Below are 13,107 nucleotides of genomic sequence, written 5' to 3'. Positions count from 1 at the left end.
CAAGACTGCATCTCAGCCTTCCTCAGCCCGTTTTCCCGCTGTCTCCCACGGCTGGGGCCCGTCGCCCCAGCGCGTTGACAAGCCAGCCCAGAAGCCGGAGCTCCCGCGGGAGTTTGGCCTGCCGAGCGAAGGCGTGGCCAGCCCAACGCGGGGGGCCGGGCCTCGGCCGGAAGTGGCGTCACCGCGCGGGCGGGTCTGGGAGCGCCGCTTGTGCGGCCGGAGACCAAGGGCTGGACCGGGTTCTCCAGCTCGATGGCGCACATCACCATTAACCAGTATTTGCAGCAGGTAATTGGTTTGCTTGCGAAGTCCCGGGCATCCCCCCCGCCCCTGGCTTGTGTCACCGTTGTGCTGCGCCTTTTATCTCGTTCTCTTGGCGTCTGCTCCGGTTGCCCCAGTCGCGTGCGTATTCTGAAAAGGGATCGGAAGCAGGAATCGACAACATTAGAGAGCCTGGCGTGCTTCAGCCTCAGAACGACCAGGCTGGGTGGGAGTCACGGCGGAACGGTAGCCAGACGCAGCTTCACTCTGCTCTCTCCTTCGTGGGCAAGTCGCTCACGGTGTACGGAATATTTCTGCGGTGATTTCCTACTGATGAAAGATACACGTGTCCTGCTTACTGGGAATCTAGGGATAATTCAAACGGTCGCTGCTCGCAGTTCAGGGGCGGGGGGCAGGGGCTGGCGAGACCGTGTGGGTTCTAGTGAGTCTTGAAGAACCTCTAAGAAACGTTAAGGAATTTGGGTTTGGCCCTTGGACAGCCAGCCATTGACAAGTCTTAACCGAGGGCCTGATTGATCCGATTTTTGTTTCAGGTGGTTAGTGGTGGAAATGTGAATTAATGTATTGGAGATAAATTTAAATAGAAGACGCTCACTGCCATCGAGTCGCTTACTGCTCTTTACGACCCTGGTGGCGCTGTAGTGGGCTAATACATTGAGCTGCTAACCCACAAGGTGAGCAGTATGAAACCACCAGCTGCTCCTCAGGAGAAAGATGATGTTTTCCCTTGCCGTGAAGATGTACAGCCTCGGAAACCCACCTGGGCGGTTCTACTCAGTCCTAAGGGTTGCTGTGAGTGGGCATCGCCTCGATGGCACCCAGTTTGGTTTGTTGTTGCTTTGGTTTACAGCCATTTCTCACCGCCAGCAAACTGCCTCTATGGGTTTCTGAGACGGTAACTCTTTAAAGTGACCAGAAAGCCTTATTTTTCTCCTAGTAAGGATACATTTTGTGTCAGAGACCCCGGTTGTTGCAACTTAAAGCTCAGGGCTGCTTACTGAAAAATTGGGCGCTCAAGCCCACCCAGCTGGGGATAAAGGCCTGAAGATCCTCTTCCCTAAGGATTACAATTGAGATTGCAAACCCGGTGGGACTATTCTATTTAGTTACACGAGCTCCTGTGAATCGTGGGGGCCTATGGCATCTAACAGTAACAAAATTTGCCCTACCAGTATACCCTGCAGATGGCAGAAATAAAAATAACATATAAATCTCTACATGCAAACCTTTCATTATTTCCACAGAACTATGTTCATTGCCAGAACTGGCATAGTGATAAGGATAAGAGAGGGAATGGATTTAAATATTTGAAGTAAGTATTACAAGGATGTAGTGATTAAGAATGTGTGTTGTGATAGCAGCATGAAGAGTGATTTCCACAGGAAGCAACCCCTGGTCATCTACTTCTGTAACCAAAGCCAAGGAGAGCACAGTTTTACCGGAACATTCTTGGGTCATTATAAGTTGGGGTTGACTCATTGGCAACTGGTTTAGGGTAAAATAAAGTTTTTTCATATGTTAAAAATATGTATTTCCAGATTTCTCACTTGGGCAGATTTAAAGGGAAAAACATTTAATTTTGGACACGTTGAGTTTGAGGTTGGCAGTCATATAAAACTAGTTAGCTGACAGTTGGATAAAGTTGACATTCTCGAGACCAGCAGTTTTTGTTAATTTATAACAGAGTTTGCACTAAATCCTAGCTCCAACTTAAGTATTCTTACATCATGGCCCTGCTTGATACTCACCCTCAGGAAAGGAACTCAGAAGATATGGGTGCTGTAGCAAAGTGTGGTGAAGAAATTAAATGGTGCCTGATCATCAGATAAAATAGCTTCTAAGTGAGATATCAACCAAGTGCACATGGAAGAAGCACACCAACATCAGTTATCGATGGATTGTAAATCACATAATCCGAAGCCTAATGGGGGGAATAGTATAAGAGCCTAAATTGTGAGAATCTGGTTTGCAGAAGGCTATGGGTGACAGACCAGGAGATACATTTGTGAAATCTACATAGGAAATAAGTCTCTGGAGATCCCTCTGTAATGGAGGGATAGGAATAAACTAGGTAACCAAACAGTGCATTGGGAAGAAGACTATAGGAGATCAAAATGATAAACCTGACTTGAATGGTTAAAACCATGTCAATTGATCCTCTTTTTTGATGCACATTGGGCCTGATTTAGTTTTCAACATGTTCTGTTTGTTCATATTGGAGTTTATCTCAGTTGAATTTTGTCATTGGGGGAGTGACCCTCTTGAATTTTTGTTAAATGTTTTTGTATGGATTCCAGGATTGATGAGCCTACAGAGAAGAATAAGGGTTGGGTTGGGGGTGGGGGGACAGCACCTTGGTGGGGTGATAAAGGGAGCTGTTGTCAAGTTCAAGAAGGAAAAGAATGGATTGAAACGGATTGTGGTAGCAATTGTATGTACAATACTGCTTGATGTGATTGAAGAATGGAGCAAATATTGTATCTGTATTAGCACCCAATAAAATGGCTTTGGAAAAAGAAAAAATTGGTTAAAATGGGAATCATGAAAAAAAAAACCCACTGCCAGCAACTCACAGTGACCTTAGAGGTCAGAGTAGAACTGCCCCAGGCTGTGAATCTTTGTGGAAGCGGACTGCCACACCTTTCTCCTAGGGAGGGGGCGGGTAGGGGGAGCCAGACACAGATACATATTTTATTTTAATCTAAGACATAACGTGCCAATTTTTAAAATAATAGACCCAAGACCTTTTTTTAAAGTGGCAGGGCTATCTTAGCCTTATCTTTGCAATGAACATTTTCTAATACCAGTCTATATAAAGTTGAACAAGGACAGAAACAGTGAAGCAATTTGAATATAGAATCTCTAAAATTTCATGTTTTTCTTAATCTTTTACTATATTGTGTTCACACTTGATTCCTCTTTTTTCTCTTTAGAAACTCACCTTTAATGAACCTTTTAAAACAGCTTAATTTGCAGAGAAGCAACAGCTCCCTTTTTGCACTCATATTTCACTGGTGCCCTTAATACACATAATTACGCTACATGTGCAAGAAACAGAAACATACTTGATTAAAAACATCTGAATCTCAGTTCACACACAACTCAGCTGACGTATCTTTGAGAGTGTCCCTTTACCCACTTTTCTGTTGTCCGCCCCACTGGGAGGGGGTTATAGGTAGATCATAGTGATCAGTTAACCCCTACATCATTGCATCTTATGGCTAATGTTCTGTGTTTGGTCTCTAGCACATATTGTTTAAAGGTCCCTAGGTACCCCCAAGTGTTTGCTAATCCAAGGTTGGTAGGCCTTCATGTCTCTTTATGGTTGAGTAAGTTCAAAGAACCCTGGTTGCACAGCATTTGAATACTCAGCTGCTAATGGAAAGGTCAGTGGTTCAAATATAGCGGCTGCTCCATTGGAGGAACTTATGGCAGCCTGCTTTCATAAAGAAATTGCTTTGATAAGACTTGTCTAGCCATTTTTGTCCAACTCCTACCAATTGATTATATGAGGGCATGCAAATAAGGATGGAGGACTCTAAACATTGGCTAGTTGTGCCATTTAGGGTATCATAGAACAGAGAATCCTGGGAGCATCAGGCAGCCAGTGGAGCACATGTGAGATCCCAGTCAAGTGACAGAGGCTGTATCCCAGAGACAGAGAGAGAGAGCAGAGGAGCCACACTGCTGAGATCAGGAGGCAGAGTGGCAGCTGGGCATCCTGGTCCATGGAGACAGAGGCCAAGCGACTGCATAACGGAGTGGCTGAGGGCCAGAGAGACTTAAAGTACTACTGACTGAGGAGAGGTCTGCTGTGGGGCCAAGACTGCTTCCTTAATGTTTTATGGAGACTACTTGTGATAGACTGTTAACTTCTCTAATAACCAACTCCTCATAATCCTGAGTTCTGTGTGACCCTGAATATGTGTTGCAATGAATTCGTGAATCCCCTTGGGGAAGAAAAGTACAATGGGTGGGATGATTGGTATCAGAGTACAAAGGGATGGAGAATGGAGGCAAGGCTGACCTCTGCTTTGAGGCAATTGGCCATGGGCTGGTGTGGAGTTGGATTCTCCTCCCTACTGCAGCCTGGCAAGGTCAGCCGTAACCTCCAGGCCATTTCCTCCCAGCCTAGAAACTCAAGGAGCCAGGTCTTATTGTGTCCTATATTGTTGGCTATGAGTCAGAGTCAACTAAGGAATTATTTAATATTCTATTGTATGTGAGGAGACTTCAAAAAGGTGGTGACGAAATTCTATTATCTTTGCATTCCACTTTTCTGCAACCTTTTTGAGGCCCCATGTGAGACATTTTGTTTATTTATTCATCTATTGATGGACTTTTAGGTTGTTTTTATCTTTGGGTATTTCTTACACACATCTTTTTTGAAAATAATAAGGATATTTTTCTTTTTTAATACCACATTAAGCTTGTTCCAGTTTTGGCTCCTGAGGATTCCTCAAACTGATTTCAGTGACTTGTTCCTTTTCATCTAGGCTTTCTTTTTTCAAGAAAGCATATTTTGGTATATTGTGGTGTTGCATAATCTGTTGGCAATTTAAGAGTGAAGGGGTGAAGTTTAGTCTGTCAATCAAGTCGCAGCTTGATGACCTCATTTGGAGCTGCAAAGGAGATAAATAGCTAGCTGGAGGTGGGAAACTCTCACACACTCCCTGCAAGACATTCCTTTTGACAAGCCACGTGGAGCTTTGCTGAGAGAGCCAGAGCCAGAGCCAGAGCCCTGGAGCTGGAGGAGCCACGTGGAAATCTTCACCAGCGCTGAGATGCTTCCACCACCACTAGATACAAGACTTTCCACCCATTGGCCTGTGATCTTCTTGCGTTGGGCATCATTGCATGTGTTGCATGTGTCTGAAGAGGAATTTATAGATTCGTATCAGACTTATGGACTTGACTGGGCTGGGATGTTTTCAGTTTTCTATTGCTCCTATATATAAAGCTCTTTCTTATACGCATATGAATGTCTCCCTAGATTTGTTTCTCTAGTCTACCCAGACTAACACAAATCTATATAATAAAAAGAAAGCCTGGACCAATGATCCAAAACCCATTGCCACAGTGCCAATTCTAACTCATACTACTGTAGCTCACAGAACTGTTCCATAGGATTTCCAAGGCTATAAGTCTTTACAGACACAGACTGCAATAGAAGGAACAGTAACCCGGGTGAGGATTATTCCTTAAATCCATCAACTGCCTGCACTAGCCCAAAGCTGATTCCGAAGGCAGGGATGGGCAGGAAAGAGGGGCGAGTGGAAACTCGGGAGTCCAGCAAGAAAGTGAGTATAATGCTGCTACATTTAAGGATTGCAACCAACCCCGTGAAACAAATGTATAAATTATTGAATGGGAAACTAATTTGTTCTGAAGTTTCATTTCAATAAAACGGGTTTTTGTTTGTTTAAATTACAACCTAGGAAACCTTTGAGGGAGAGCTCTATTCTGTCAAATATCACTATGAGTCAGAGTTGACCCTGTGACACAAAACAAAATGAAGGCAAAAATTGAGACATCTATCCAGTAGTTCATTGCACACCAACTTCTTCTGTTCTTTACATATCTTGAAAGCAGGATTGTTTTTGCCTCAATTTTTATATCTGGGAAACTTTGCCAAACTTGATAGCCAGCTCAATCCACTTTATTCAGGATTGAGCTTGCTTTCCAGAGAATAGTTATTCATGTTTTCATCCTTTTCCCAAGATTTTAAAAAGTCAATGTGTTAGTCTGGGTGGACTAGAGAAACAAATTAATAGACACTCGTGTATAAGAGAGAGCTTTATATCAGAGTAATTGTATATTAAGAAAACATCCCAGCCTAGTCCAAATCAAATCCATAAGTTTGATAATTAGCCCATATGTCTGATACCAGTCTAGAAATTCCTCTTCAGACTCATGCAACACCTGTAATGGACGATCACAGGCTAGTGTGTGGGAAGTTTTGTGGATCCAATGGTGGTGGAAGCATCTCAGCGCTGGCTCCTCCAGCTCCAGGGCTCTGGTTCCATCAGCTTAGATCCATTTGGCTTGTCAACAGGAAGACGAAGCAAAGAATGTGGGTCTGGCCGCCAGTGAGTTATTTATCTCCCTAGCACCTCCCAATGAAGTCATCAAGCTGTGACCTGATTGACAGCCTAGACTCCACCCCTTCACTCTTAAGTCTCAAGTTGAAACCAGATTATGTAACTACCACAGTCAAACATTATGTAACACTATAGAAATGTACCTTTCTTTTTTTTATGTACCTGTGCTGCTTAAAAGAAAAACAGCTCAAAGCGATGTATGCACCCTGATAGCAAATAATGGGTGCACTTTACCATCTGACACTACAGCGTTTTAAGAGCAATTGATGGCATAGGATAGTAGTTTCCAAGGAACATAGTTAATCAGACCTTCAAAGTCCCTAGAAATCTACATTTTTAATAAGACTCCCAGATGATTCTTGGTTGGTTTTGAACTAAAGCATGGCATGGGAAGTCAGTGTCTGCTTCTTGTGTGTCAGATCAGATATACAGTAAGTCATATAACTGAACCAAAATAATATTTGTACCCAAAGTGTTAATACATATTTGTAGTGAAGTAAACATGCTTGGCATGGCTTTTCTTTCCATAGAAAAGCTTGGGCTTATAATTCCCACCAAGTGATTGAGCAGAAGAGTGCAAATAAGGTGTAGGTAACTTTTTGCCAAGTGAGCCATTTCAGAAGCAAGAACTGAGAATCTGGCCAGCAGAAAGAAGAGTCACCAGAGAAGAGGATCAGATCCCTATGTAGAACAGTGGCAGTGGCAGTAGAGGCTGCAGCATGGAGACCGTGAGAGCGGTGATAGACTTGCCAGCTCACGGAAGCAGTGAGGCTGAGTTCCTCCCACGAGGAGGCTTGCACCGAAGGAGCTCTGGAACACTAGGTGAGAGGGCAGAGACCGAAGGACTGCGCGGCCCAGAAGCTGAAGACCAGAGAGACATGCCTGCCAATAAGATTCAAAGAGAAGCTGCAGATAAAAAGACTGTCTCCTTAAGGTTTTTAGATCCTGACTTGAACCTGTTAGCTTCCCTAATAAACCCCATGACCATATTTTCTGTGAGTTTTGAGTAGCTGTTGCAGTGGATTATCTAATCCAGCAGAGAAGTAGAGTGCTGTGGGAGGGATGATTGGTGCTAGAATAGGAAGAAAGATGGAGGGGGAGGTGGTAAATCTGACCATTCCCAATTTGGGCTGGTGTTAAGAGTTGGACTCTTCTTTTGTGTAGTCAGATAGGGTCCCCAAGCCATTTCACCAACACCTAAGCACAGTTTTTAAAATGAAATCATATATACATAGTTATATTATAATTGTGCTCATTGATAATGCAAATAATTAATTGCAAATGTAAGTGCACATGAATATGTTCCTCAATATAGAATATAGGTTTTCAAATTTATTTGGCCTATTAGGCCTTTTTCAGAAACAAAGAAAAAAATTTAATCAGCACTGTCCTGGCAATTAAAAGCTTTTGTACTGTAGCCTATAATCCAGGATAAAGTATAGGCATCCCCTTTTAAAGCCCTTCTGGATAATTCCAGGGCCCCCCAGGGGGGTGAAATCACCCACTTAGGGAAGCACTGATTTAGGGGTTTCATTAAGCATCAAAACCTACCAATCTTGTAGTCCTTTTCTTTCATTTTCTTTTAAAAATTTTTTTAGTCCTTTTCTTACACATTACTCTGTATACACATTTTCTGCATCTGATTGAATCCCTGGTTTTTATTTCATTTTCTATGTGATAATCTCCACCGAAAAATAACATTGCTGCCCTGGTGGTTGCATGTCCTAATTGTTTATCCTGTGTGGCCCAGGGACCTCTCACACTGGGCTTCCTAATACCCAACACCTGGCTTGTCCCTTTTCTCATTCTTTTTAATAGTAGCCAAGTATCCCATTGTATGAGTGTGACATCATTCACTTAACCATTCCCAAACTAGAAAAAATGAAATCCACTGCCACCAAATCAGTCCCAACTTTAGCCACCCTATAGACAGAGTAGAACTGTCCCATAGGGTTTCCAAGACTGGACTCTATGGGAGTAGACTGCCACATCTTTCCCTACAGAGCAGTTGGTGGGTTCAACTTGCTGACCTCCTAACTCGTGGCCAAGTGTTATAACTACTAGGGCCCCACTAAACATTTGAAGGGTTCTTTTATTTCATACTTAGGGTGGAAGGAAGTATTTTAAATTCTGGATATATGTGGTTAAGAGTGGGACTGCTAATCGCAAGGTCTGAGGTTCAAATCTACCCATGGCTCCTTTGGAGAAAGATATGGCTGTCTGCTCTTAGAAATATTTATAGTCTTGGAAACCCTATGGAGCAGTTCTACTCTGTCCAATAGAGTAAATATGCATCAGAATCAATTTGATGGCAATGGGATAAGTGGTTTTTAAAGCTGATTTTTTTTCTTAAATTGTATAAGTGAATTTTCAATGTCAGTGTTACTACATAAAACTAGAAGAATTCACCTTTAATAGTCAAATAAGCTACTAGTTATTTTCTTTTTATCATTTTTTAAAAAAGTAAATAACCTGCTTCTTTGCTTCTAGAAGATCCTTTTTTGGAAATTGTAGCTATTGTTTCCTGGCATTAGAGAGTGCCTACTTGTTTTATTTTGATTATTTTTACTGTCAAACTAGAGGAAAGTAAATGTTAATAGTATACTGTACTGTTTAAGTTCTGTTAAAGGAATAGCATGTTTTATTTTCTATGTAACATATACTCAAGTATAAGCTGACCCAAATATCAGCTGAGGTACCTAATTTTACCACAAAAACTGCATTAAAAATGTGCTGAAAAACTTGGTTTATACACGACTATATGTAGTAAGGTTTCCATTTTCAACTCTTTTAGGTGTATGAAGCCATTGACAGCAGAGATGGAAGATCCTGTGCGGAGTTGGTGTCTTTTAAGCACCCTCATGTTGCAAACTCCAGGCTTCAGGTAAGTGAGAGAAATATGTTTACAGGTCTAAAGAGAATTTCAGGACAACCAATATCTTTGGAGTTTCAATAAGAAGAAAGCAAAGATTTCATTTTCAATTTCATTAGAAACTTTACAGTTCTTTTATAATTTAGTAATGCCAACTGAGTTAAAATGTAGTACAGTAAAACTACTAAGATGTTGTTGATTGCTGTCGTACTGAGATATCCAGCGTATATTACTGTATGTGATTTTTATAACTACTCTGAGGTTAAAAAAGGTTAAGTAAGTCTATCCAAGGTCATACAGCTCAGAAGTGGTAAAGCTGACTCCGATCCAGACTTGTCTGTCTGCAAAGCCCATGCTGGCGCCACTAGACCACAGGTGTCTTCCATTTATTCTTTAACTCTAAAATGGTCAGCAAACAACAGAGCCCAGACTTCTTTTAGTGAATAAAGTTTTATAAGAACACAGCACATCTTTTGCTACCTCGGTCTGTGGCTGCTTTTGTGTTGCAACAGCACAGCTGAGTAGGTACAACAGTGTGCTTGTGTCCCACAGAGCCGGTAGTATTTCCTCTCTGGCTTTTTATGGAAAACATATGCCAACACCTGCTCTACAATGTTGTATCCCTATTGCATCTTGTCTTTTTGGCTAGATCAAGTGTAAAATGTTGTCTCTTTGTTTCAGAGGTCACAGGATAGTTACACAGCTTTTTATTTTGGATAGAAGAATTGAAGTTTTATAAAGCCTTATTACTTTTTTTCTATCATAAAACTGAAGTACATTCTTATTGAGGATCAAACTTTTTTTCATTTGGGAGACAAGGGGATTACATTTTAATGATTTAATTTGGCAGTAAATAGGCTGTGGCTTAGGCCAGTTAAATCTGTTTAGTGGGGTGGGGTGGTAGAAGCAAGCTTTTTTTTTTTTTCACTTCCCTAGGTAATTCTAATGTACAACCAAATTGAAAACTTTTGATTTAAATAAAAGTTCTTGCCAAACTTGGATAGATTCAAGTTTTATATTTGGTCAGAATACCATAGATAGTGGTGCATGTTTCATATTCTATTACTTCAAGTGAAATACCACAGTTTGTCCATTTTTAATCTAAGGGTGATCCCTTCATTGTAAATTTCCCCATTCCCTTTTCACCAAATAGTTTAACTCGTTGAGAACCATTGTGAGAAATTTTTCAGTAGGAATTTTGGAATGGCAATTTTCCTGATCAGTGTTTCTTTCCTCCTACATTCATAACATAGACACAAAGGGGGGCTTCAAAGCTTCATGGAAAAAATGGATTTGAAAGAATAAAATTTTTCCACAAGCTTTTTGAAATCCCTTCTTGCATATATGTGAGTATGAACACACACACAGTTTATTGTGTTACATGGATTCAATTCTTAAAAAGATTCATTGTACCCTAATCCACTATGAGGAAAAGAAAAATACAAATTAAAATTTACTCTAGCCTAGGACACAAAGAAGAATGATGCTATTTCTAGGAAGTTGAGAAAGTAGCTTTGCAAGAATGGTTCCTAAAGTAGATTTTTTTTTTCTGCTTATATCATTTTACTTCTGTATAACATGGCACATAATAGCTGCTTATATTTCTTGACTGATTCATATTTAATATTGAGAAATATGAGCTGCTTATAATACCAGGTCTGTGATAAACAAAACAACTGTCCCCCCCAAAAAACAGAAAAAAGCTCTGCGAGGCAGAGCTTTCGTAGTACGCATTTTAGCATTTCTCCCACTAGGCGAGGCTTGAGCAACTTGCTCTGAGTTAGTGCACCCAGTGACGTAGCGTGGTGGTAAGCTTCTCTGGTCACAGTGAATTGTTTCATAAAAGCAGTTTCACTCAAACCTCGTTTTTTGTGACGGCCTATTTAAGAGAACTGCGTGGGGCTATGAAATTTTGTTTCCTGCTTGGGAAAAATGTCGCAGAAACTGTTGTGGTGTTGAACACAGCTTATAAGGACAGCACTATGGGAAAAATTCAAGTGTGCGAGTGGTTTTCTTGTTTCAAAAAAGGTGAAATGTTGATTGACGGTAAACCTTGTTCTGTATGTCCATCAACTTCCCTGAAGGATGAAAATGTCAACTTGTACAGCATTTTGAATTCGTTCTATCAGGTCAGGCTTTAATCAAGCTTTCTATTGAGAGGCTCTGGAAACATTATGTAGCAGTATGTGACCGAAAAAGGGCCTGATTTGTGGCAGTGGGGCCCTGGTTTTGCCACTATGACAAATGCAGCCATCTCAGTGTGCCAGTTTTGGGCAAAATACAGCATGCCTCTCTTGTCCCATGCACCTTACTCACCTTGACCTCACTCCGTGTGACTTCTTTTTGTTTCCATGAATGAAGAGGGACATGAAAGGACAGCCATTTGATGAAATAAAAGAGGTAAAGAAAAAAACGAGGGAGGTGCTATCATCCATCCAAACAGATGAGTTTGAAAAATGTTTCCAAGAATGGAATCCCAGATTTGACAAATGTATTAGGTGTAATGGAGAGTACTTTGAAGGTTTACGGTTACTTTGTAAAAAAATTTAAATACATAGCTTTGGGGGTAAAATTCCAGTTTAGGGAGGTACCCCCTTGTATGTGCTTCTAGAGTTATACACAAAAGGAGTGCTTGATAGTAAATATATTTGTTGAAGTAATGCATCTCTTATTTAGAGATGCTAAGTTTTAAATTACTTAAATTATTATCGTTAACTGTGAAGTGCATCTCTTTCTGAAACAGGTTTGTCTAAATACTTTTCTACACTTTGAATTATGTGCAGGTATTTATTTTTGTAATTTTTCTTATAAATTAGTTGCCCTCCCCAGAAGAGAAGTGTCAACAAGTCTTGGAACCCCCTTATGATGAAATGTTTGCAGCTCATTTAAGGTAATACATTAGTGAGAAAGAAAAACTTTTGTGGAAATTACTGAATCTGCAAGAGATATTATCTAATATGACGTGATTGAAGCAGGGACTAACTTGCTTCAGAAACATATAAATGTACATTTGTAATTGAATTTTGGTAAAATCTATTAAAATAGTCCCAAGTTCTAAATACATTAAAATTCTCGTAGGTTTTATTTTTTCAATTAAAGCATCATGTTTTTTAAAAAAATTAAATGTAAAATGTGATTGTGAATCTTATGTACATACACAAAAATATTTCCTAAAATTTAAGTACTGTGTAGTACTATAAAAGTAATCATTAAAAAAAAAAGTAATCATTTAGCATTTTTCATATGTGGTAAGCAGTCTTATTTAGTTAGTATGGTGCTCAAGTACTACTTGCTATTATTATGGAAATATGTTTATTAAACTTACTAAAAAAGACTAGAACTGAATAAAGCAAACAAAATATTGCTTTTTAATTTGTTTCATATCTCTAAAGCATTGATCCATATAAAATGCTATATATGTAACTCAAAACAAACTCACTGTCGTTGAGTAGATGCCGACTCATAGTGGTCTTATAGCACAAGGTAGAAATGCCCCTGTGAGTGAGTTTCTGAGACTGTAACTGTTTACGGGAGTAAAAAGCCCTGTGTTTCTCCCACAGAGCAGCTAGTGGTTTCGAACTGCTGACCTTGTAGTTTAGCATTTAACCACTATGCCACCATGGCTCCTATACACTTAGGCAGTGTGAAATTTGATTCACCTTCTGCCTGAATTCTAGTGTTGCAGAACAGGTGGGGGTATAGGTGCAGGATAGCACATAAAAACTTTTAAATTAAAAAAATATATATAATCGTCTTATTAGGGGCTCATACAACTCTTATCACAATCCATACATACATCAATTGCATAAAGCACATTTGTACATTCATTGCCCTCATCATTCTCAAAACATT

General features: G+C 40.4%; 1 protein-coding gene across 1 annotated transcript in view; it reads left to right on the top strand.

The window, feature by feature from the left end:
* Window positions 1-207: 207 nt before the first annotated feature.
* Window positions 208-13,107, top strand: part of PCID2 (PCI domain containing 2) — a 30,730-nt gene continuing 17,830 nt past the window's right edge. Inside the window, exons 1-3 of the mRNA XM_004704310.2 lie at window positions 208-288; window positions 9,178-9,267; window positions 12,072-12,145. Coding sequence (XP_004704367.1) covers window positions 253-288; window positions 9,178-9,267; window positions 12,072-12,145 — 200 coding nt within the window. The 5' untranslated portion in view covers window positions 208-252. The remainder of the gene's footprint in view (window positions 289-9,177; window positions 9,268-12,071; window positions 12,146-13,107) is intronic.

This window comes from Echinops telfairi, unplaced genomic scaffold, assembly GCF_000313985.2.
Source record: "Echinops telfairi isolate 266 unplaced genomic scaffold, ASM31398v2 ScPeMD7_7467;HRSCAF=8505_1, whole genome shotgun sequence".
Lineage (NCBI taxonomy): Eukaryota > Metazoa > Chordata > Mammalia > Afrosoricida > Tenrecidae > Echinops > Echinops telfairi.
Note: the sequence above shows the minus strand (reverse complement) of the source record. Positions and strands in the feature narration are given on the sequence as shown.